This window comes from Topomyia yanbarensis, chromosome 3, assembly GCF_030247195.1.
Source record: "Topomyia yanbarensis strain Yona2022 chromosome 3, ASM3024719v1, whole genome shotgun sequence".
NCBI lineage: Eukaryota > Metazoa > Arthropoda > Insecta > Diptera > Culicidae > Topomyia > Topomyia yanbarensis.
The window spans coordinates 36,448,872-36,474,780 of NC_080672.1; the positions used below are offsets into that span (position 1 = coordinate 36,448,872).

The 25,909-nt window shown below is 39.7% G+C and overlaps 1 protein-coding gene across 8 annotated transcripts in view; it reads left to right on the forward strand.

Annotated features, from left to right (window-relative positions):
- LOC131691471 (liprin-beta-1) overlaps positions 1–21,866 on the forward strand; it is a 151,435-nt gene extending 129,569 nt beyond the window's left edge. For 6 of the 8 annotated variants that reach the window (XM_058977885.1, XM_058977888.1, XM_058977889.1 and 3 more), the window contains 4 exons: positions 4,647–5,170; positions 5,232–5,768; positions 5,825–6,142; positions 19,203–21,866. In XM_058977885.1, coding sequence (XP_058833868.1) covers positions 4,647–5,170; positions 5,232–5,768; positions 5,825–6,142; positions 19,203–19,388 — 1,565 coding nt within the window. In that variant the 3' untranslated portion in view covers positions 19,389–21,866. Of the gene's footprint in view, positions 1–4,646; positions 5,171–5,231; positions 5,769–5,824; positions 6,143–18,863; positions 18,896–19,202 lie in introns of all 8 variants that reach the window. The other 2 variants (XM_058977892.1, XM_058977891.1) reach the window with 2 other exon arrangements.
- The last annotated feature ends 4,043 nt before the right edge of the window (positions 21,867–25,909 follow it).

Genomic DNA, 25,909 nt, shown 5'->3' on the forward strand with positions numbered 1-25,909 from the left:
TCCACCATCGAAAAAGGTGTTTCATTCGCGCTATCGTGAGGGGCACGACGCGGTGGATCTTCTGTTCCGGGTGGAATTAGGACAAACCTTGGCGAAATCGAATATCTAACGGTTTAAATATCCCACGCTCTCGTTAGTACTGTTTCGGTTTCGTAAATGACGGGCCGTGCCCCAAAGAGTGCTCATCAATGTTTCTCTCGTTAGCCCGTCGACGAACCGGCGCCAGTAGGTACGTGTTTTGGCTTTCATCAAACTCTTCATGCGCGTTTCCGCCATCGCGTACTATCGGCAGCTGGGTGGTAGCCCGTCGTGCCGGACGGTCTTATACGCGGTGGCCTTCTCCGCGTACACGTCTGAGCACTCTTTGTCCCCCATGGATTGGGAGGACGTCCGCGAAAGTTCGCGTCTGGTAAGCGTTTAGTCTGAGCTTGAATCGCGGTATCGAGAATCAAGCCAGCGAGGAACCCGTACTCTTCTTCCGGAGGAAGCTCTTGAGTGGACTCGATTTTGCCGGATATCGCGGACGCGTGGCTCTTCCAATCAATATTTCGTGTGAGGGCATACGAAACATTGATTGTATTCGGTGGCCCTGAGCCGTTAGCAATATTAATTACGATTGGCAGATGGTCACTGCCGTGGGGATCAGAGACTACCTTCAACATGTAATCTAACCGAAGCGATGTCGAGCAGAGGGACAGGTCTAAGGGTGCTTACAGAGTGGCGGCGAGAAGCTGAGCAGGGACTGGTACTGACAGTAGGATGCGAGATGCGAGAAACCTGCTTGCGGCATATCAAATGAAGCCTGTCAGAGTAAAACCGGGCAGTCGGCGCAGATCCGCTCGGCTTTCACTCTGACATCATCCACTTGGTTTGCAGCAAGCAGATTTCTCGCATCTTGCATTCTAATGTCTGTTCAAGCCCCAACTCAGTTTCTCGCCGCCACTCTGTAAGCACCCTAAGACACTCGGACGCGCTGGAGGGGCCGGAATCCGTGTCATTTCATCCGTATTCAAAATGGTCATATTGAAGTTGTCGCAAAGCTCATGAAATAAGGTAGATCGATTATCGTCATGAAGGCAACCCCATGCCGTACTGTGGGAGTTGAAGTCACCTAAAACTAGCCTCGGTGCAGGGAGGAGTTCCGCAATATCGCAAAGCCGTCGGTGGCTAACTGAGGCTCTAGGGGGGATGTAGGTGGAAGCAATGCAAAGGTCTTTAATTCTGGTTTGGCAAGCGATAACTTCAATGCTTGGTGTCGAGGAGAGGGTTTCTTTCTCTAGCTATGGCTATGGGAACACTTTAGGTTTTTCATGAACCTGGAAGTGCTGGGAACTCCTTTTCTGAGCTCAGGTTACTGAGACCGGGAGCAACTTGCTTCGGTTTTGCACCAGTACTTCCGTGAGTAGTGATTTTACGGGGGGGGGGGCATGAAGAAACACCTTTTAGCCTTTGCGACGAAGCTTGGGAGCGGAAATGTTCCTCCTTTTTCTATTGCTTCTAGGCACAGCAGAGGATGTTCCCTCATGGGGTTCATCACAGTCGCCTTCGTCAGTAGACAAGATAGATGTTCGTAGAGGCACGTAGAGGGTTCGTTTGCACTCCAGTATCTTCACTAGTTTAAGCATGGGGTCTTTGAAACAGCCAGTCCCATATTTCAGTAGGTCCTCGCAACTCAGACTCGAATCGGAAAGGACCCCACAGACTTCAACCCTGTTAGCTGGAATATACACTTAGTACTCCTTCGTAAAAGGGCCGTAGCCAGCAATATCATTTGCCTGATTTAAACTGTTTACATCCAACCGAAGCTTTTCAGGGCAAATTTTCGATATTTCTGTCACGGTGGAATACCGATCCGCCAAAACTCGCGATGCCTGTAACAGATTTAAACACTTTTTGTCTTTAGTCCGGAGAGTGCACAAGATAACCTTGAACGCGGATTAGCACTACTCTTTGTCGCTACACACTGCGCGGACTGGCAATAAAACACTTGTGTCTTGACCGAGCGCTCGAAATTGAATGTATATAGTTCTACAATATCCCTAAGAGCAATTACGAATTGAATGGTTAAATTATAGTGAAACAATATACAGCACTGTAACCATATGTGATATTGTGCATGTTGATGGTTCGAATGTTAAACAAACAATATCTGACATGGTTTCACCAATGAACAAAATAGTAACAGACATTATGTGGACATTATGTGGAATTGTTGAAATATATTATAATTTACTAGGACCTTCTCCTTTGTAAATATTTAGGACATGAAGCTAATTATTTCTATTGCTATCATTTCCATAAGGCATGCAAATATACAAATAATAGCAATAGAATTATTAAACTTTATATTCTTAATATGTACAAGAAAAGTTTTCCTATTGCATTACAATATATTGTAACAATTCCACATTATGTCTAGTTACTGTTTTGTTCATTATCGAAACCATGTCAGACAATTGCCGCCATCCTTTCAAATCATACCCATATAAATGGTGGCTTTCGCTGTTTTGTGGAAACTAAAGCCACAATGTTGGATTTCAAAATGGTCTCAAACCTCCACTTCCATCATCTGCTGACCCTTTTAAATGATACCCATACCGATAGTTGTTTTTCCTGTTTTGAGATAACCGGAAGCCGCCATCTTGGATTTCAAAATGGTCTCAGTAGTCACATTCGGTCATCTACTGTTCAGCCCCTTCCAAGTAATAATGATAGTAATTTTCAATGTTTTGTGGTACCCAACCACCACCATCTTAGATTTCAAAATGGCTTCGAGCAACAATCTCCGCTATCTACTGACCAGCGCCTTTCAAATGATACCCATATTGATGGTGATTGTCACTGTTTTGTAATTACCTGAAGCCGCCATCTTGGATTTCGATTGGCTTCAATTATCAATTACCGCCATCTCCAGAACACAGCCTTTCACCTCATGATAAGTGCGGTCGTTTTTGCTATGCTATGCTATGCTATCTCCAGAAGACAGTCTTTCATATAAAGGGCGAACACGAAATTATTGCGACACCGAAAACGTCATGCCAATTTTCTTATAATGTTTAAAATCAAACCCAAAATTTTAGGGTAGTTTTATACATATATTTACTTAAAAAATCAAAAGAAAAGTTAATCGATGGAGCCTTGAGTGTAAAATTGAACGCAAACAAACATATCGATGATAGTTTTCACTGTTTTGTGGTTACCGGGAACCGCCATTTTTGGTTTCAAAGTAGCCTCAATCATCAATTTTCGATATCTGCTGACCACACCGTTTCAATTAATACCTATATTGATAACTGTTTTGACTGTTTTTGGTAACCACAATCCGCCATCTTAGATTTCAAGCATCAATTTCCATCATCTCCCGACTACAACCAATGGTCTCAGTCATCAATTTTCGGTATCTGCTGACCATCCTCTTTTAAATGATACATATCGTTGATGATTTTCATTTTTTGTGGTTACCGGAAGCCGCCATCTTAAATGTCTTTGATCATCAATTTCCGTTACCTATCACCTTGGACTAGAAGCGAGTTCGATTGTTTACCTAAATCTCATTTAACTGCTGTTCACTGGGTCAATTGAAATCACTATTATATACCGTGGAGACACGATTTTATCAGCCCCCCGATTTTATCTACCCCCGATTTTATCAGCTTTTTAACTCGATTTCATCAGCTTCATATGAAAATCGATAGTTGGTAGTTTGATGGGCTCTAGTAGACGAACCAAGTTGAATTCGAGTAAATCCTTTCTTGGGAATATATTTCTTGTCTTAGAGATCCGAAAAATGCAAAAATAAAAATAATAATTTTTTTTTAAATTTTGCACTGTCAGACCTCCTTAAAAGGAAGAAAAATAATTAGAAAAGGTTGCGAGGCTATATCTAAGGACCAAAGAAGAATATTTTAAGAGCTTCGGTTTATTAAAAAGACAGAAAAATATATGTCCGGATTTAATCAATGTCCCTCTTTTATCAGCTTAAAATTCGCCAAGGGGCTGATAAAAACGGGTCTTCATTGTATTTCTCTTTAGTAGTGAAAAAATTAGGTGAAAATTAAAAAAAAAACAATAAAAAAAACTGCACTTGCAAAATTTGAAATGAATAAGAATCACTATTTTTTAACTTATTCGGAATAACAGATGAATGAAACGGAAAGTTAATGACAATAGTTCGAAATGTTATTATATTATTCAAGGATGGGTTAATCAAAAATCCATTCTGCTTTAACACAAGTATTAAGTAAGGCAAACTCCACATTTGATTCCGGAATTATTCATAATCGATCAAAAATAACGTTCACCTAAATTAACCCCGTTTAGCTTGTATCACTATAACAAATTTGAAAATTGATAAACTCAATATTGTCGTTGTCTAATTCATCAACCGTCTGCCGCAGCCATCGATGAACCCAACTGCCTCTTGTTTGTCACAATACCTAACGTTGTTCAGAATGCTTAATGTTCCATAATAACCGATGTGTTGTTAACAATCATCAAACAACTAGTAAGTCACCGTCGATATAGTGGCTATTCAACGCTGGACACCGAGTTTTCTACTAAAATCTAGCTTTTTTGTTTAAAGTTTCTTACTGGTACCAAGTAAAAATTTCAAACTAACTTCCATTTGCCTTCTTTCCACCCCGCAGCTGATTCGGGAACCGCATCCAGCGACCGGACCGATGGTTCCGCTAGCCAACGCAACTACACCCCAAATCCCACCCCGTCGCCATCGATGAGTCACAAAAATCTGAAGGGTCTGCGTAACATCTTCGGAAAGATCAAGCGCAGCAACAGCGGAACATTGGAGGACGTCCCATTGGACAACGGTGAGTTCAGACGGGGTGGTATCCGAGCGACGGCCGGAGCACGGTTAGGTTGGAGTGTGGAGTTCCGCAAACCGGATAAACCGTTCCGCGAGTGGAGTCTGGATACGCTGTGTCTGTGGTTCGAACAGATGGGACTGAACATGTACGAGGAGGAACTGCGAAGGTGGCTCAAGGTGGGCGGGGCGGCGGAACTTGCCCAAGCTTCACCGGTGGACATCGAGAAGGAGTTGAATTTGAAGAATCCGTTGCACAGGAAAAAGATTGTTCTGGCGGTAGCCGATATGGCGGAAAGCGATGAAAGTGATACGCTGTTCAAGAATTCGGGGAAGCTGGATACGCCTTGGGTAGGTTGAAGTCGTTGGTTTATATCTTAGAACAAAAAAAAACTTTGGTTTCTTTCAACAGGTTATTCGATGGTTAGACGACATTGGCTTACCTCAGCACAAAGATAGTTTTACTGCTGCGCGCATGGACGGTCGTATGCTGCACAAACTGACCATGGACGACCTAGTCAACTTGCATGTTAGTTCTTGTTTGCACGTCGCTAGCTTACGGCGAGGTATCCAGTTGATGCGGGAACAGCAATGGAATCCGGACTGTCTCATCCGACGCTCCATCACCGACGATTCCTGCGGAATAAAGGATGAAGTTCAGCTGTGGAGTAGTCATCGTGTTATGGAATGGTTACGTTTGGTAGACCTATCGGAGTACGCTCCCAATTTACGAGGTGCCGGTGTGCATGGAGCACTGATGATGTACGAGGTGAAGTTCACTGCCGAACTGCTGGCTGAACTACTGAGTATGCCACCGAGCAAGACGCTACTGCGGAGGCATCTAGCGACGCATTTTAAGGAACTGCTTGGACGAGATATCATACAGGTCAAACGAGACGCTGAGAATACTCTCGGATTTCAACCGCTCACGTTGGCAGCTAAAATAAAGGTTGCATTTCAAGCAAAAATTGGAGAAAATTTTAATTGTGTTCTTTCGCGTTGCAGACTCCCAAGAAGTCGCAGTTTTCGCTGAAGCGCAAAAAGAGTTCAAAGGGGCAGAACGGGGACGAGTGGAGCGATTATGTTTGCCCGATGGGTGACTCAGGTCAGGAACATCTTCCTCCGCAACGGCAGCATCCATCACCGTCACCGTCTGCATCCGCTGCTAGTTCCGTTAATTCTGCTGTTGTTGTTACTACTACTACCAGTGCCACTAGTGCCAACCGCCATCAACACCAGCACCAAAGTCACAACTCACACGCCTCAAGTGCTTCCCCCTATTCAGCTAACATTAATCATGTCACTAGCAATTCGATGGCGGCTGTAAGTTGTTAATGCATTCTTAACCTATCTGTTTTAATTTATGTTTTGTGCGTTTGCTTTGAGTTCCGTTATCTGTAATTATATGTCATTTATTCTTGTCTGGGAGGCAACAGCTTGCTATCGTCATAACACATAATCCAAACTAATTATCTAGGCTGAATTGTGGTGGTTATGGTTCAACGTAAATTTACATTCACGTTTTGAGACGAAAATACTTTTCTAATTTATGCCTAATATTAAAGATTCACAACATGTCCTAAATTTACGTTTGTAAATAGCTTTCAATAGCAATTCACTCAAGTTTATTTGTCGAATCTGGAAAAATACAGTTCAACAATTCTGCCCCAAGTGTAGTAAACTCGGAATAAAATATCTACTTAATTATGTCGTATTCGCTTGAGGCAGAAACTAACTCAGTTTCGGACCTAGCTGCTGTCAAACCATTTGTTTGAAGCCATTTTCGAACCTAGGTTATGGGCCACTGAACTGAAAACCGGATCGGGTTCTAACCAGAAATATATTTCGGTTTCGCTCACACCACCGCTGTTTGGCGAGAACCCAACTCAGTTCCATTAAAAACATTTGTTTGAAGCAACTAACCTGGGTTAGTTTATAGGTCCTCAATCGAAAACGACATTAGAGTCGTGTTATAGTATTTGAGGGTTACCCCAACCATTTTACGATGGTAGCGATGGACACTGGTGTCTATTTGTTATTTTTTACGGTGCTCTGCACAAGTCGCTCATACTCTCTGTTGCCCTGGTGGTAACTCGTCACTTCAAATTCCAGCCCTATCAATTCATTTATTCTATCTACCAGAGACCACACAAGAGGTGACAGCAATCCTTCTTGAGGGTAGCCTCTAATGGTTTTTATGGTTAAAGTAACGCCTCCCAGCGACACTGTCAGAGTTCGGCAACACGACGTTTCAGTAATCTATTCGACAACCAACTGCTCTATCAACTTTGATTCATCAGCATACCGAGACGATTCGAACGTTTAAGCAATACAGAGTAATTTTTATTTTTCAGTTCATTTTCAATATTTTTAACAAGATTATGCAATGCTAACTCGCGAATACTTTTCCTACAACTGTGCTGTTTCATCTCTATCTTATAACAGAATTCGATTATCCCTGTACTAGTCAATATACGCATTCATTACATTATGGATCAGGCAAACCATCATTTTTTCTATTATTATTATCCTGAGTACTAAACCAGTGAAGGCATTTTAGGATTTCACAAAAAGAATCTCTGCCCATAAAGGACATAAGAAATATTTATCTGCTATTCCCCATAAAGTTTGCTCGAATAGACCGCACCGACCCGAAAGGGTTGCTTATCATTTCTGAGTGCCGGTGTGCTTGGTCGAGTTTAATAATCATAAGAACAAGTCCTAAATAATTAACTATCTCTTAGGTGCCAGTACTGCACTCCTTTCCTGAACTAGCCAAGAGAGTTGACAACTAGTAGGATCGACATGTCCCCCACCCACGCGAATTGATCAACTTGCAAGTAGGAGCACATATCTACCAACCAGCCAAGAAGATTTCCGAACCAATTAGAATGGACCATGCCAGTCGAAGGCCACAGGCCCAGCGCCATCTCGTACAATAAGAAATAATGAAAAAATGAACATAAGAATTTTGTTAGTGCTGCTTACAGATTTTATTTCAATGGTAGTAAGTGTCTCATTCTTTCTTGTTGAACTCGTTTGCCGCTGCTCATCTCTTCCGGAATTTCGACGCCGTCGGTCCACCGTCTCATAGAAAAGATCTCTTTATCGGATCCTCAATTTCCGTCGGAACTCGTATGTCAGACGCTCAAGGAGTTCTACTAGCTCTAATATCAACTATCTGAAGCGAAAAAGACAGTATTTACCACATTAAATATAGTCCCTAATCTTATAATCAACCAAGGCAGTCTGTCGATTCTAGCGCAGAAACACTGATAATGTGACCACCAAGAATACGTCAGATAACCTCAGTTGACCCCCTTCGACACCAGTTTGGCCTTACCAAGCCGTAACGCGGGTGGTGGCGTGAAAACTGCCGAATAGGAGTTGAGAACAGCTTGAAGCAACATCTGATGTTGCTCCAAATGTATGTAATATCCAAGACAGACTTGGATAGTTCCGGCGAGCCTAGTTTGCATACCTTACATAACTAGACTCACTGTTCTCCATTCACCCACAACAAAAGTGAAATCATAAAATACATGTAAAATCAAATGGTGAGAAAAATGAAAATTGTAGAAGAAATGGGAAAAATGACAATTAAAAAATAAAAGAAATTTTAAAAATAATTGGGTTAAATGATAAATAAATCTATATAAAGTAAAAGTGGAAGAAATTTAAAATAATGGAAAAAATGTTCAAACGAACAAAATAGAAAACATGAAATTCAAAATTGTTTTAAGTGGGTAAAACGTAAAATTTTAAAGGTAATAGAACATAACAATAAAGAAAAATGCGGGAATATTGAAAAAAAAATAATTCATGCAAACGAAAAGCATAAATTTTAAAATTAAAAACGAAAACAATTTAAAAAAAAATCATTTTTTGAAGAAAATTAGCGATACCTAAATTTGAAATATATGTAAAAGTGGCGGACAGCAAAAATGCTTAAATAAGTATTTAGGAAAATATGAAAAAATGGAGAAAATAATAAGAAACAAAAGTTCTGTGAATTTTTTAAATAAATCGAATAAACGGATGAAAAAGAAACAAATTAAACGATAAATTAAGGGAAAAAATGAAAAAAATGAGAAGATGATATAAATTGAATCAGCGGACAAATATAACAAACATTTGGACGAATTAAAAAAAAAAGCAAAGATGGTAAAAATAATGAAAGGAAAAAATAAAGCAAAATATATCAAAAAGGTAAAATAAGAATAAATGGAAAAAATTGAAAGAATAAAAAACCTGGATGAAATAAAAGGAAAGTGCGGAACTCAAAAACACTTAAAAATAGTCGGTCAAAATCTATGAGATAATTATTGTAAAGTATGAAATAGAAAAAAAGGCCCGTGCACAAGGGGAGGGTTTTGGGGGTTCAAACCGTTCCCATGAGAGTTACAATTACTTTTGATAAATTTCTTAACTACCTGATCAGAAAAAAAATTATTTCAGTCGTTTTATTTCAGTAATTCTCGAAACAAATCTTCGAAGAAACTCTACGAGGGTGGCCGTAAAAAGATGTACATCAAATTAACCGGCATCGCTGAATCGGTTCACATCTCGACAATTTTCGATATTAATAACTGTTGAGAGTAGTCGATATTAACAACAGCTGTCAATAGCAACTAAGGAGGAAAATAACGATAGAATAACACAAACACGGAGAAAATCGGGACACCATTGTCTAGAGAAATTGCACTTTGGGTGTGATTTTTGGCGCAAGAGTGGCTGGGAACTAAATAGTTTATGAAAACGGGCATCGGTATTGGGAGAAATTCCGCCGCCGGGAAACTCTCAGTACCAGCAAGTCGATGTATAGGAACGAGTATCGACATAAAAAGATAAGAAACCCTGCGATGATCATCAGCATTTCTGGATCGGTTCACGTCTCAGCAGGTGACGATATGTTCAGCTAATCTGAACAGGTCAGTTATACCATGAAGGTTGAACAGCAAGTAAGAAACAGCATCAGTGGAAAAAACACGAACGATTAACACAAAATAAAAACAGCAGTAATACAGTAATACCTAAAAGTGGCCCGGAAGAATAATGGGAGGAACAAGAGGTTCAGGTTTAGTCGATAGGCTTACTAAAAATCACCACAGTAAGAATCCGACACTGCCATGAGCAAGCTTTTTGAGCCGAGTCCATAAAAGATTCAGTCTTCCTTATATAAGGAACGAAAAGAAACAAAACCCCTCCCTTAAAAATTTTGTGCGTCCTGGCCTGAAGATGCAATTTGCAAAAAAAAATAGATCTCTGTATTTTTGCCCACTGCACGTTAAAATTGTTCTTGAGTTCAAAGTTTTCTTTTGATTAATCATTCATGTAGTACAAACTTTGATATATTTGACGATTAACTTTATGGTAAAAATTGGACCATATTTTATAATTTCTGTTTTGCAAGGACAAACCTTTGACCACATTTCAGTTTGGGCTTATTTCTACAATTGAAAATATGTGCTTTAGAGAAGAAAACATTTTTATCTCTATGCTATACTTCTCCTTGGTGGAGAAAAAATTTGGGTAAAAACTATTTTTTCTTCACTAAGGAGAAAATTGATTTCAACCACTTTGCACGTAAAGGACACGAAACCTACATATAACTTTTTTCCTTTTTTATTTCGACTATGTTAGTCACATTTTCTTTTTTACATTTTAACTACATTCAATTAGCTATAGATTACTGGGTAGGGAAAGTTATGAAAATTAGAGCCATAGTACTCAAGTGAGAGCAAGGATGTGAAGTAAACAAGCAAGGATGTGAAGTTGTCACGGTAAAGATGGACACGTCTATCTCTACCAGGATACATGCTCTCTACATCACTCTCAAACACTCGAAAGCTAATTTCGACTACAACATCTCACAAACCATTCTCAAACGCGAATCATCCGTTGAAGATTTGGGAGCCTACTTAGATACAAACTAAACATCAAGCAGCACAATGAGTATACTATTTCTAAAGCCTGTAAAAATTCCAAGATAAGCCTTTAGTTTTCATATTTTTTAACCTTTTCATGATGTATTTGATCTCATCGTGGTTTGTTTCACCAATCTCAATACTTGATGTGAAACATTTTCTTATTTTTATAAGATTCCGTTTTCAATAGGACTAACAACGTTGGGATTAAAATTATGGGCGTTCTCAAGCTGCTAAACAAGATTTCGAACTTTTTCCTCGTTTGTAAGAAGTATGTGGTCATCTAAGCTTTCATCTAAGCTGGAATTGGTTTCTGAAGTTTCTAAAGAACATCAGGATCATGAGAACGTTGGTAATAACGTCTTTGTACATTCTTCAAGCGAATCTGAAGTCAAACATTGTCAATAATGGGAATATTAAATTTTATCTGTGTTTCTGGTACTGATAAATTTCTCGTATCAATTATAGAATCACTTAAATTTGGTAATTCCGTATAAATGTCAGCCTTATTTTGTAAATCATGATCATTGTTCTCAATATATGTTTTGTACCTTTCCGAATTCGCTTTGTATTATTTAAACACTGAGCTAATGGGATTGGAACCAGCTTCTTGAGAAAGTGAAAAAGTTACAGGATAGGTGACCGGAATCAATGTCAATGTGTGTAATCAATTCGCTAAAAATGTGATTTTGATCTGTCAAAACTAAATCAATTATTATTGATGGATTCATTACAGATTAATAGCACGTAGGTCCATTTTGGAACAAAAATGAATAATAATCAGCAGAGCAATCATTAAAAAAAGTAGTCTACCGTTGGAATTGCTTTGAGCATTATTCCAGGATCAATGCTCAGCGTAAAGATAACCGATTATAAAGAATTTTGACCGATTTCTTGTAATTTACCTTTCAAGAGAAATTAGTTTGCTCACTAGGACATTGAAAAGGCAAATACGCTGCATAAATAAAAATAATTCCAAATTCAGTTTCAACTGCGATCACCATGGTGTCAAGAGACGGTAAGATGCGATGCTTGATTCTGCGATTAACCGTTATTACAATTCCTCCGCTGTATCCAATAATTCGATCAAATCGATGAATAACTAAATTAGATTTTTTCAATTTAATATTTGGTTTTAATAAGTTTCGGTCCTAATGGCTATATACACATTATGTACCCTCAAGAAGTTGAAAAATTCTCCTTCACACGTTTGTAATGAACGAGCATTCTAATTTAATAAATTTAAATGATTATTTAAAGTCATCATCATTAAACTTTAAATTCATTACAATTTTGCTAGAAAATTCCCACCCAGTTTGAAAAGCTTCAAACATGGAGGTAGAATTTATCATTGCACTCAGCAACTGAAACATTGACTGTTGCAAGGAATTCAATTTTTCTTCCGATATGCTATCCAGATCCATTGGAGCAAAGGAAACGTTATGTGAAAACGAAATTGGAGGCGTGATAGTCATCGTTCTTTTAGCCGTGTTACCAGCCACTGAAGCATAAGATGACACACCATTGTAGGATGGTGTGACAGAGATAGAAGATCCTTCTATAGGTAGAGAAGTTTTATTTTTATTTTGAAGCGGATCAACACGTTTGAATTTGATATCTTGAAGTGTACTGGAAGAAGTAGGTAAATTTTGTATTTGTTATTTTTGTTGCTTTGAACGAAAAATTATATTTTTTCTCGAATAGGACATGCCCATTCGATTTACGGTTTTCGCTATAATTAGCGAATTTGAAACATTCTGTGGCTTCACCAGATAAGCGTTCTTTGTATGCGAATCATCAGCACAAATCATACATTTGGATTCTAAATGACAGTTTTTAGTGTCATGCCCAAAGCATTGGCATCTACGACACTGGGTCGGATTCTGAATTCTACCCCCATGTCGTCTATAATGTTCCTACTTTACTCATACGTGGAACATAAAACGTGATTTTTCTAATGCTTTCAAATTATTAACCTCATTTCGTTTAAAATAATTATATAAAGTTCTTGCATAATTCCAGAGCTTGCTGGCGTGTTAGTGCCGCTAGCCTTTCTCTGCATAAGAATAACATGTGAAGGAGAAAAGCCAAGTAAATTTTTCAATTCGTTGGATATTTCGTCCAAACTTTGACCTTGCTGTAACCCTTTCAAGACAACCTTGAATGGTCTATCTGTCTTGAAAGCATATGAATAAAATTTACTTAACTTCTCCGTGAGATACATTAGAAGTCGTTTGTGACCAAACAATCCATGCGCTGTAACTCGACATTCTCCTCTTCGACCAATCTGAACAGTGGCTTTCACTTCCGGAAGTAACGTCGAAAGCATAGTTCGAAAGGTTCTGAGGTCTAAGATTATTACTGTTATCGGCGTTTCTTCTCATTGGTATTACGCACAAGGCGAGGAACTTTACAAATTTCTTCTTCTCCACATTCGGATAAAACATCGATTAAGTTGCCACAATCAATTGGATTTCCGGATAGAGATGTTACTTTTTTAGTATCTTTTTAATATTTGGCACACGGCCTTTCTGTGAGAACCCAAACATATTGGAAGTAGTAATTTTTTTTGGGTTGGATTATTTTTGAAAATTTTTCAGTCTTGAAAAAGACTGTTGCTCATCCCGCTTGTAAAATTATGGTTTGTTCCAGTACCAAGAGAAAGAAGAAGTGCTCCGGACCAAATTGGGGGGAAAATGGTTCCTGTACTCTATTCTTTTTCTTCTTGTTGTAAACCGGAGTAAAAAGGAGCATGCATTTTTTGCTCCGGAGAAACCTCTGTGTACTGGAACAAACCTATTATTAACGCTCTTGACTGGAAAACAACCAATCCAAAGCTGGTTCAAGATTGAGATTAGGACTGGATCATATTAGCTACGCGATTGTCTTCTCAAGATGTGTGACCGGATCGAACGAATGTTCCAGCCGGACGTGCGAAGCTACTTCATTTCTTACTGCGTACCGTCGCCGTACCTCTTACGACTGTTACATTGATTACGGTCACAGCGATATACATCATAATTCGATCTGAAAATCTGTAACAGGTTGAGGCAACCAGAAAGTCCATCAGTTTAGTCGTCATACCCCTTACGTTCTGATAGTAGATGAAACACTTGTCGTCACTCTGTAAAGGTGATAAATAAGCGAGGTCTCACGTCGCTGATTTCATTCCAACAAAGAGGTGTAGACGTGTCCAAATAGGAGTAGACGTCTGGCAGTGCAAATAGTAGATTGTTCTCGTGCGATGACTGATATTAGGTACTGGAAATAAAATACAATATGAATGATACTCGCTTGGGACAGAGGTCAGCTGACCTCTGCCGTCAGAATGACAATGCTCATCATTCATAATAGTTGAGCTACAAACTGTCAAGCAAGCGACTTTGATGACAAATCCTTGTACCAGCAGAATTCGAGTTTATCTGACAAAACGCATAAGTCCATGCGTCGCCGAAGATTAAACAGTTTACTGATTCCGTGACATAAGTAAGCAGAGCCGGCGGAACACCTTTTTCCCGAGTGGGTAGTAAGATTCGGAGTGATTTTTCCCCGTACTGACGAAAATACTGATATGGCGTGTGTAAGTGAAAATGAAAATTCCCTGATAATATCTGGTGGATATTTGGAAACACCCTTTATTAACAGGGCAGTATGTCTGACGGCTCAGCGAAAATGTGTATGTTGAATACAGATACTACAAATGTTCCACAGTTACGATCCAATGACTCCATTCTTTTAAATTTCGTTGCCTTAATTTTTCGTTCCCTGCTATAAAACCTTCCTACTGACGCCCGCATGATAGTGTTGACTAATGGAAAGGGCTTTGTGGAGGACGATTTGAATATATCTTCGATGGCAAAAATAATTCCGATGAGTCTCATTTTCGATACAAATTCTATCTAATACAACCGGCCTCTGGATGGTCTACTATCAGACCAAAGACAAGTCATTTAACAGCATCGATATATCAAATGACGTAAGAAAACAACACTCGTATTTCGTCTACGTACCCGCCCGAGAAGTAGAGATTGATGGTGTAGTCTCCGAGAAGGGCCTTAATTGCCTTAATAGGGGGTGGTTCCTTCCAGGTCCCTACGCTTCAGTCAGGGTCGAAAGTTCTGGTATACAAGCGATTGCGTTCAGCAAAAATTGAGGAGTATAAGAAAACTTATTTTTCATCAGCTTCATTTCGAGTCTTTCGCCGGATTTGTTCTTGCAAAATTTGTTCTTTTGAACGGGGCTCGTCTACTTGTTTGCCCTTTTGTACCACGGAGTATGAACTGTCGTCGTTACAAACAATGGGCCCATTGTAGAAACAAGGCAAAGTGTGAAAACTTCGGAGAGGATCAAGAAAACTTTTTCTTTTGTGGAGAGACTCCCAATGAACTGTTGATATATCCCGTATATAAATTATAGGGAGAAAAACTGAAGCATTCTTTTGAGAAACGCTGGGAAGAAATGTTAAAGAAAGCACAATCCCGTCGAGGGAACATCTTCTAATGTGCCTTTAAGTTTTCGAAAGAGGAGAATCATTTCCTCCCCTAAGTTTCCTTGTAAAGGCCTGAAAGTATCGCTTGATGGGTGCTGTTACAAAACCGAAGAAAGTGGCTCCTAGTCTCGGAAAGTTCACATAGGACATCCAAAACTCCAAGTGTCTCTATATTTCAGTTCTATTATTTTCCTTGGTTTTACACAATGCATAAATGTAAATTTGCATTGTGTAAAACCGGGTTTGATTCCGACATAGATCTTCCGCAATTTTAACATTATTCGCCATGGCCGAGAAATCAATATTGAGGAGCGTTGTACTATATCCGAAACAATCGATTCAAAATAAGAAATTCCTCCTGTAGAAGTGTACAACATTTTAACTGGCTTGTTTCTCTACACTGCGATTAAACTAATACCCGCGTTTAAAAACACAATTGAATAACTTAATGAAAACTGAAAACGCGGTTATTGGCACCGGTTCGTCAACGGATTAACGAGAGAAACAATATTTCGTCCGGTAGCTAGGCCCTACGTTGTGTACTCGATTCGACCTTTGATCGGAATACACAGAACTAAGAATCCGTTATCGGCGACAACAGCATTCCACGTAGATTCACATTCAAATGATAGACGTTTCGCAATGAAATTATAAAAATGTATATAAACGTAATAATTTTTCTTCAAACACACAAATTTATATGACAGCAAAGTCCAGCAAAGTTTTTCCTGGGGAAAATATGGGTGTTCCTAGATTCTTTATGTTAAAATCGTTCCTGATTACCTGATACAAATATTAGTTTGAGTTCTTTCGCATTGTTCTATTCCGGGTTGTTAGAAAAGTGGCACTTAGATTAGAATGGTAATGAGAAGGCGGATACTTAGGCGTTAGAAGCTAATATTAGTGAAAGATCGAGCAGCTTTAACGAATTTTTCAGTATTTCTTGTCAGAGGACTCTCGAAAATTGGTAAATTTCATGGGATAAGTTTTGGAATCCCAAAGGCATCAACCAACCTTTGTTAAAAAGGAAGGATGAAGGTCGTGACTTCCTTCGGGTGGCATCTCGGGTCATGTCCAATCATTATACGTTGAATGCGCATCTCCGGCGTATTGGGGTCGTGGAGAGCGTTTTCTGCGCTTGGGGTGACGGCTATCGCGATATTAAGCATGTTGTCTGGTCGTGCGCGTAGTGTTCTAGCTCCAGATCTTCGTTAAATGAATCCCTTCGGCCTGGTTCTAGTCCGAGATGTGCGGGCTATCCTCCAAATTTATTTATATCTTCTCTTTTAGTAGGCTTTCAAACAGCTACCTGCAAATGTTATCCCAAGAGTTCCCAGCGAATCCAAGGAGGTCAGTCGGCGAACAGGTTCATGATGTCCTGATAGTGATCTTTTGTTTGCCACAAATCAACAAGTTTATTTTTTTTTCCTGTCATTTTTGTTCGCCCTCTCCTCGCTTTCACTGATACGATCCCTGCTAATGATGTTAGAATCTACAATCTTTTACTTTCTTTGTAGAAAGTCTTTTGATTGTCTAGTAATTGTTTCTCCTTGTTTCAATTTTTAATCAAATGTTTGTTCATGTTGAAAAAATAAAAATTGTATATCTTGTCCTTAAAAATATTTCTAACTGCTTCCCATAGTATGAATAAAATTGTATTAATATTGTTTGTCTATCGATCTAAACTTCCTGTTTTAAGATGCCAAAAAAATCCTTACTATTATCCCATACTCTCAAGAAATTTAAATTGTAAAGCAAATAAATTTGTATCTGAATAATAATATGAAATTGTTTTACATGGAGGATCTCAGACGCAAGAATTTTGTGTGCAAGACACATACGTGGTTAATCTCAGGTTTGGTTTGTTCCAAACTTTCGAGTGGGTAATTCTCCCTTTGGTAATTTTCGAGTGGGTAGTACTACCCATACTACCCATGCATTTCGCCGGCCCTGTAAAGTAAGGGACACTGCAGAAGCAGAGTAGAAACCTAAGAAGGTAAGTGAAGGATAGCGAAACTACCGAGAAATGGAAAGTGGCTGGTGAGTGTACAAATCCAAGAAGAGAGGTGTAAAAAATAAGATAGAGAAGAAAGAAAAGATTGAGAAGAAGATAAAAAGAGCATCGGGATATGCTCTAATCAGATCAAATGACGGAACGACGTACGTAGCGATCCTTTGGAGGGTGAGAGAAGATCCCAAGCTGTAGAAGCTGGGAAAGAACGTGGTGAGAACCAGATGCACTCAGAAAGACTCTTCAAGTTTAAGAGTGATGCATCGGTCAAGAGCTCGATTTATCAGAACTCGTGGCAGAAGCTGTAGGAGAAGATCCGACCGAAGGAGCTTTAACTCAGACAGCGGTGGTGGAGCGCAAGAATCTTGACGAGATCTGAAAAAAATGCCGATGGTAATTTGGTTGGGGAATGTGTATGGAGGCACCCAATCAGCAGCGATACGCCTGTCGCCAGCTGCTGATGAGAGCAGGCAAAATAGAAGTCGGATAGTCGGTATGCTCATTACATTAGGATTGGTGGACCCCCACAAATGGCGGGAGGCTTCAAATGCCCGGTATACAAAAACGTGACTAAAGGTCAACAATACTGGGGATAAACCAAGGAAATACGACAATAGAACAAATGTGACGTTGCGCTCATCGCTATCGAATCCCTTTCAAAAACAGCAGCTGGGTCGTAAACAGAACTGGCAGCCTACTGGAAGCTCTGGCAAAGATGAAAGTGAAGCTGTGTAATGAAGGTACCGTTAGCACATTTCGGGACGGACGGGAATCAATCATCGATGTAAAATTCTACAATTCGAGTTCGTTGGAGAGTTCGTGAGTAGTACACTCTCAGCGACCATCTGGCGATTCCAACAAACACTACTGCAATACGGCGGACGAGATCCGGTGAGAAGTACCGGGTAGCAAAAGGCTTTGACAAAGAACTTGCATAAAGAAGACGGAAATGTTACCGAGGGCATGTCAGCATCCAGTTTAACGAAATCCTAACCATTCTCAGGGCTACTAATAAGTTTAGCGAGTCAGAGCTGAGACAGATAGAGGGACGCGTAGTATACAGTACCGTGCGAGCACTATGCTAAAAAACTTTGCGCCAAATGCTTCGATTGAACTTGACACATGAGGGATTTTTTCTCTGGTCTGTGCAGCGGAATTCGTATAGTAACAATATGTCTAACCCGTCATATTTAATTGCCCATTATCCTTCCAAAGGTTCTGCCTATGCGCTGTACTTATGAGATTCAAATAGCTATAAGATTGATTCTTGGTAAAGCTGCAACAAATGGTAACGAGCAAACTTTTTTTTTTAATTATGAAATTGTCTTTTTAAAAATTTCAAATTATGCTAAATCCCTCATTCATGCATGCGAACTATTAATGTTAAACATGTCTACTGTAAGCTTCTCTAACTTAGTTCTCCGTTTACTTATACCTGAAACACTTACTGAGTATTTATATGAAAATGGCTAAACTTAGCATTACAACGAAATAATTCAAATAGTTAAAATCAAAATAAAGCTTTTTTGTGCTGTTTTACTAATCTTAAAAAAAAAATTCTACCATTCAGATTTGTAACAGAGCATAGTGAATTTTGCCTTTCCATTCTATTTTCAGCGGCGCGATGAAGCTTAATGGGTTTTTACTTGGTAAATAAACTGAATGGTCCCAGTGTTGTTGACTCAAATCGTTGCTTTTCCATAGACTAAAGTAACCCTCATCGCTTTGACTAACCTTCGTTTATCTAAGAACTTTAAAATGAACAAATAGTTCATTATATACCATAAGAAGAAAATACACATACACATTACCTAAAGATGGCAACGCGCGGTAGCTAAAAACATATCGAACAACCATGCGTTTTCATCAAACAACCATCCAGCGCCTTTTTGTTTATTGGTCTCATTGTTCAAATCCGTACGAAAACTAAACTGTAAATTTACCCCTCCATTTCAGACGACGAAGATTCCCTACACCACCTACCCCGACAGTACGCTCAGCAGCAGCACCACCAGCAGCACAACGACTTCCGGAGCCGGGTCCGAGGTTGCTTCACATCAGCAACTGCTGACTAACGTCAACAGCACCGCTGGATCCGATTCGCCCACGTCGACGCGTAGCTCGACGACGTCCACCTCCTAGCAGCGACTGATCTCGGCGGCGTGCTCCGCCTCGTCGACCGGATCCTCATCCCCGATACCAAGCAGTCTGATGTCGAGCAAGAACAACTACTTTATTGCCTCCTTCTCACCGGTGAAGGACGTTTATAAATCCGTTTCGACCAGCTCCAACTACTCGTCCTCGTCGTCGCTGGTATCCACGGCGAGTTCAGCAAGACCACAGTCCCAGCAGTCGCAGTCGCAGCAATCACACCCACAACAGCAACCGCAGAATCAGCAACAACAACAGTCGCAAGTTACAGGAGATGGCGACACGGGCGTTCCAGTGCAAAGATCTGCATCGTTCAACGCCACCTGTACAGTTCCACTTAGTGTTAGCAAAGCCACACACGTCAAAAACTCCGCATCCTTCAGCAGTTGTTCACTACTGACAAAGGTTGCTAAAAAATCCGGAATTACAGGTTCGCTAACCGCCAATTCACTGCTGAAATTCTCCACGTCAAATTCCGCCAGCAGTTTGCAACAATTAAAACAGCAGCAGCAGGCAAATGGGATCACCATATCCAGCAACATAACCGAAGCTCTGGCCATGGCTGGTAAGAACCCCAACCCCTGTCTGTCAGCATCCTCTTCCGGACAGTTGAGAACATCTCCATCGGCTTCCTCGTCGACCTCGCTTGCATCCTCGACGACCTCGGCAGTGACGGCGACTGCTGCTGCTGCTGCTTCTGCAGCAGCCGCGAGCTCTTCACCGAGCACATCCGCCGCTAGTAGCACTACTACTCCCGCTACTCTATCGCTATCTCAGTTCGGCAAAAACAACATGGTTGATTATTACGTTTAGTATTAGGTAAACCTGTAGTCATCAAATTGTAGGGACAAATATACCGTTTCGTTTTAGGTAGATCACGTGTTACGAATGTTTTCCGTTTGTTTGTAGAGTAACGTAATATTCCTTACCCTTCTATTTTTAATCGTTGAGATAAAAAAAATCCTGAGCTAAGCAAACCACGAAACTATGTACCATTGAGGAAAAATCTACCGACTACCAATGGGAACAAACCACCCCACTAAAAACGACCAGATATTTATACTAACAAGTACTAGGCTAATATTGAAACAAAAACTATTCTATTGTGTACCTACTGGAAGAGCTATAAAAAGTGAGTAAATTTACGGTTTGAGAACGAAATCATATCTAATACAATTGGGAGTAACTCTTTGAAATTTGTTCCCAATTTCTACTAACCGAACTATTCTTAACCAATCATTCGGTCTAGGATCAACAGAACTGTCAAAACTAATCGAAAAATAACTGACCATAGTTAGTAATATTTAGTGCCACCTTAAAATCGTTTGAATGTGCGATCTCCTGTTTTCAATCTTTTTGCGATTAGACATGAAAAGGTTTCCAAACTATGATTCTTCTGAAATATTTAAATATTCACCCTTCTAGAGAATAATAAGCAGGAGAAAATGTCCCCCTTTCCGAATCAAGCATCAAATTCCAGTAAGTAGTGATTGACAAAAAAACACATAAATGACAAGTGACAAAGTATTAAGTATGTAGAAATAATCCACATTAGTACCCCCAAACATAATGCTAGTAAGCCGAAAACTATTTGATGCCAAAGACAATAAAGCACACAACAGTTGATAAGGGTTACAGTTTTTTCGTCGTGTAGAAAAGTTTACAGGAAGTAAAGTTAGCAGTTACATGAGGTGCATAGTTACTCAACTTTACTAACAGTGCCAGCCAATCTTTCGCGTCTAAAATCTCTTCTCTAACAAAACTTCATTTTCGTCTCTTTCTACTAAATAAGGCTGGGAAGTTGCTATCATTTTGTACAACCTCTATTGTATGTCTTTTCTTCGGTGACATGAAAAAAACAATCCAAACTAATGATTTTATCTTCTGCATAAGCCACCACAGCAGAACAGTTCCACTGATTGTTGTTAGACTATATTCGATAACTGAACTATCCGAAATGCGCGTTATTAGGCTAAAAACAGTTACAGTTGTTGACCACCAGAATAAATGGTAGCAAAAATAAAAACATAACTTTAAATTTACAGTTGAAACATCGTTTCCATTGTTGCGCAAGTACTAACTAACCGACGAATCGGGCAAATAGTTACGATTGGAGATACCTTGCAACCATAAATAATAAAGAAAAACCGACTCACTCTAAACGATATTTTTGAGGTTCAATGGAAACAAGATATACTCGAGAAAACATTTAATAACTTTACACCATGATTACTAAACTAAATTATTGAAAGATGAAAATCCTTGTCAATATTATACACAAGCGAAGCGAATAACCGAATTCTACCGATTATGATAAAATTAGAAATCGATGATTGAAAACGTTTTTACGACAGTGGATGATTAATATTAGAGACTAGTACATGATCACAGAACACAAAGTAATAGAATTAAATTGTAATTGAATTATTGAGAAAATTTATCAATAAAGTGAAATTGAAGAGTAAAAAATGGTTCAATATATCAAATTCAATATAGTGATGACTTGTCAATGCCATATAAAAAATAATTGAGAGCTAGCTGAATATAATCAGGAGAATTTTAGATTTTAAGCAAATTATTCTTATGACAAAATCATCCCCATCACGGTAAAATCTATTTTTACTATTTTTTGTTAACGACCTATTGAGTCAATTCGTCAACTGTTATTACTTTACGCTTGCCCGGACATGCCGTAGACTCAGGTGATTCGCATTTCTAATGCCAAAAGTACTTGACTCCTACGGTAGCAGACAAAGTGTTAAGTCGCCGGTAAACTCTAAGCTTGCTCATATGACCCTTCCACGCTTTTCTAAACTTTCTCCTTTCAACTCCTTGCTCTCCCTTGAGTACAATGGCTCTTAATATTGAAAAATATACTTCACCTTCCAGTCCCTTGCTAATTAAATGCCGTAACAACAGTTGACAGAAGGACATGTTCTACTACAGTATGTATAAAATATTGTATAAAATATCTTAAATGGCAATACCAATTGTCATAAAAAAATCGCTTTTCAACCCATATGTGCAAATCGCCCACCAATCAAAGCATTTTTTTTCGGGAACTTTGACAACCTTTTCTGCGTAAACTGAAACCTTTACATTTACAGTAAGCATGTTACTGTGGAATTCAGATTTCGGATTCTTTTTCATCCTCGTTTCCTAGCAATCGTCAAACGTTCCCCAAGCATTTTAAAAACTTTTATCACAGTCTTTTTGGAAAATGACAAAAACAAAAGTTCTGTACACACATTCTTGCAGAATGAGAGGTGTTCCAAGTTTTTTAAATGCACGATCATTAAAATACGTCAATTTTAAGCGATCAATTGAGCCACTTAGTACCAAAGCTCCAGCGTTGTCACGATCTACTCGAATAGTCGCTGGTGATGAAGCTACCCTAGCAAGGCTGAGAGTTCCCCAGCAGAAGAATTTCTCCCGATACCAATGCATGTTTCCGTGAGTCATTAACCTTTCAATTTTGTCGCAATCTCCTCGGATAGTCCTTGCCGGTAGATCTAGCCTATTCGCGAGCATCCCGATAGCGTATCGAGGTCGATCCGACGATTCCGGGTGGAGCGTGGACTGTGACCTGACGCTTCAACGATCTGCAACCGGTGCATCCAATTAAAATACTCAAACTAGTCGCCTGTGGTAGCTCTAGCCTACTCCACAGGGCGACCATTAGGGTGTTCCCATTCCAACTGTCACATCTGGTCGTTAATTCGTTGATCTCTTTTCAATTTCTTTTATAGCTCCCCTAGTAAGTACGCAGAATAATCTCGTACGTTTTAAGGTCTTTCGTCTTTGCACACCTCTTCTGCGACATTTTCTACGCTTATAGCCGGCATCTCACATCGCATCTCTTCGAATCTGGGGCAGTCTAAAATCACTTGTTCCGAAGTTTCCTCCACATACTCCGTAGAGTGGTCCTCTGTCGTCATTGGCGGAGCAAATGTCAAAGCAAATAAGAAAACAACACGAAACTGGTTTTCTTCTTCACATTATTTATTTTTTTGTTCTGTTCCCGACAAGAACAGATACAAATATTCAAAGCAGCGCTAGCAGCGCAAGGTGCTTTCGGAAATGTGTTCCAAGTTTTTGCAGAAAGAATTACTCTCTTTTCTTTTCACCGTTTTCTACCTGTCATTCTTCTCACAACCATTCCGACGCAAAAATAACCGAAAGCACCTATTGTCTGTCCCAAAGAGATCGTGCATCTTCGGAATTTATCAAATTTAAATGAGCTGTTCAGAGAAATCGGTTCATTTCAACGAATTGAATGATTCGGAGCTGCTTACTAAAAAAAACTGGTTGCACAGCTAACGGAAACCAATTGTCAGAAAAGCTTTCGAAAGCGACGTGAAAAACCGAAATTTGCCTGCCTATTTCGGGCAAAGCTACACCAACAGAACACTTAAGTTTTCTGAAATTTTTAACTTAAATTCTCTGCAAATTTGTCTATAACATCAATACTGCGGTATTTGACGAAAAACGAAGCATTTTGCGAAAGACTGTACGTGTAGATTGGTTGACTGAGCATACAATTATCCTCTATCATACAAAATATTGGAGAATTATTCGGCATATTTGCTCCTTCACCAACCGTTATATTCATTTCCAATTGTTGGTAAGTTGCAAAAAAATCCGAAAAACTGTGTCCTCACTAAAGCAGTTAATGACATTGCTGGCGACATGCATTTCACGAAGGATTACCGCGTCTATATGCCTGCCCATAAAGTTGAGATCGATAGTGTGATCAGCGATTCGAGTTTGTTATGCTTGGATCTACTAGAGCACAGGAGTGACTCTTTCAAAGGCCCCTTTGCTGCCGCAAATAAATATTTTGAATGGCAATTGCACAGGAAAGGACAAAATTGTATGTTCCTTCAAAGTCGTATCATTTTTTTACAGCGCGTCTTGCATTGAACTTAGTACAAACCATTGTAGCCATAAGACCCGAAGTGTCAAGTGCGCAGAGATCCATTAGGATGGCTGGGTCGGTGTTAAGTCAGACCGGACTAAGTGACATCGTATTGATTTTGAGAAAACCAAATTTTCAACCGCTGCATCCTTCACATTATAATTCGAAATTAATTAATTCATGATAATTTTAACATATTGCAATTTTGTCAAAAGTCGAATGTACCTGAAGAAATTCTTTATCCAGTGCTATCATTATCTCACTTTTTAAGATTTTGCGACTTAGTCCGGACTGACTTAACACCCACCACTTATGCATCGGAAATGCTTTAAAGGGGCGCTTTCAATGTGAGAAGAATCCACATGATGCTCTCTTGGCTCATGGAAGAGTGCGACTCTGACGGTCCCCTCGTGGGGACATCTGCTACTGCTATTTTCAAATATAGGCAGATGGAATTCCTAGTAAAGGCTAAAACATTTCTTTTTGGAGGCCACCAAATATAGCAGCTTGAGAAAGCGCTGACACAAAGTTGATGAAAACAGCCTCTCGGTTTGTTCCTAAAATTAGAGATCTAACGAGGAATTTCCAACACCTCCAGGAATACCAAAAATCTCATGTGGCTCAACATTACAACCAATGATTCAATTTAATGCAGGACTGATTGGGCCGAGGTTGAGCACTGGAAACGTTGTTTTATTGCAAAACTTCACCCGGTACCGAGGAGACTTCAATTCTCTTGTCTTCTCGATAATATTCGATCCTACTCCACGATCTTTGCTACACTATTAAGATGGTTTACTTTCCTTGAATGTTGTCTGTCTCATTTATGTTTCCAAGGAATTTAAAACACGAACTATAACTTTCGCCATTTTGTTAATTTTATAAAATAGATCAAAATTTCAGTCCCCCCTCCTACGGTTGACGCCGTTAGCGGGGGCACACCCGGCCAACCACATGCTACGGGCCTGGCGTCCATCTTCCATTCTCTGCATTACCCCAATTCTATTACAACTTAATCTGGGGGTGGGTGTAGCGTAGTTGGTAAATCGATTGCCTTGTACGCAGCGCACTTGGGTTCGAGCCCCGACACCACACATAGGGTTAGAAATTTTTCATAAGAGATTTTTCTAACCCGAAGAGGCGAATGACCTTAAGGTTAAAACCTCTATAATCGAAATAAAAAATACAACTTGGTCATCGAATCGGCTCTCGCCATCCTTCTCTCGCCTCTCGTTCCATTCCGTTGATTAAACTCGATATCATCGGCCAGGATAATACCGATAGAGATCACCCCTTGGTCGCCTTCACCGCCCTCTCACAGGCATAGTCGACGTGTATACTAAAGTTCACCCGATCGATGCTATTGATAGGCCTCCTGTGGTGATCTGAGCCTGCTGAAGCAGTTTGCAGACTGAAAATCGGGTTGGGCTTCTAACCTGAAGTTTCAGATTAGAACTTCGCGTTTTGTAAGAATCCAGCTCATTTCTATTAAAAACAATTGTTTGAAGCAACTAACCTGAGTTCGGTACGATTTGCCAACGGAATGCTATCTCGATCGTTGATTATCTCTTCTTTATGTTGTTGATCGTGTTGT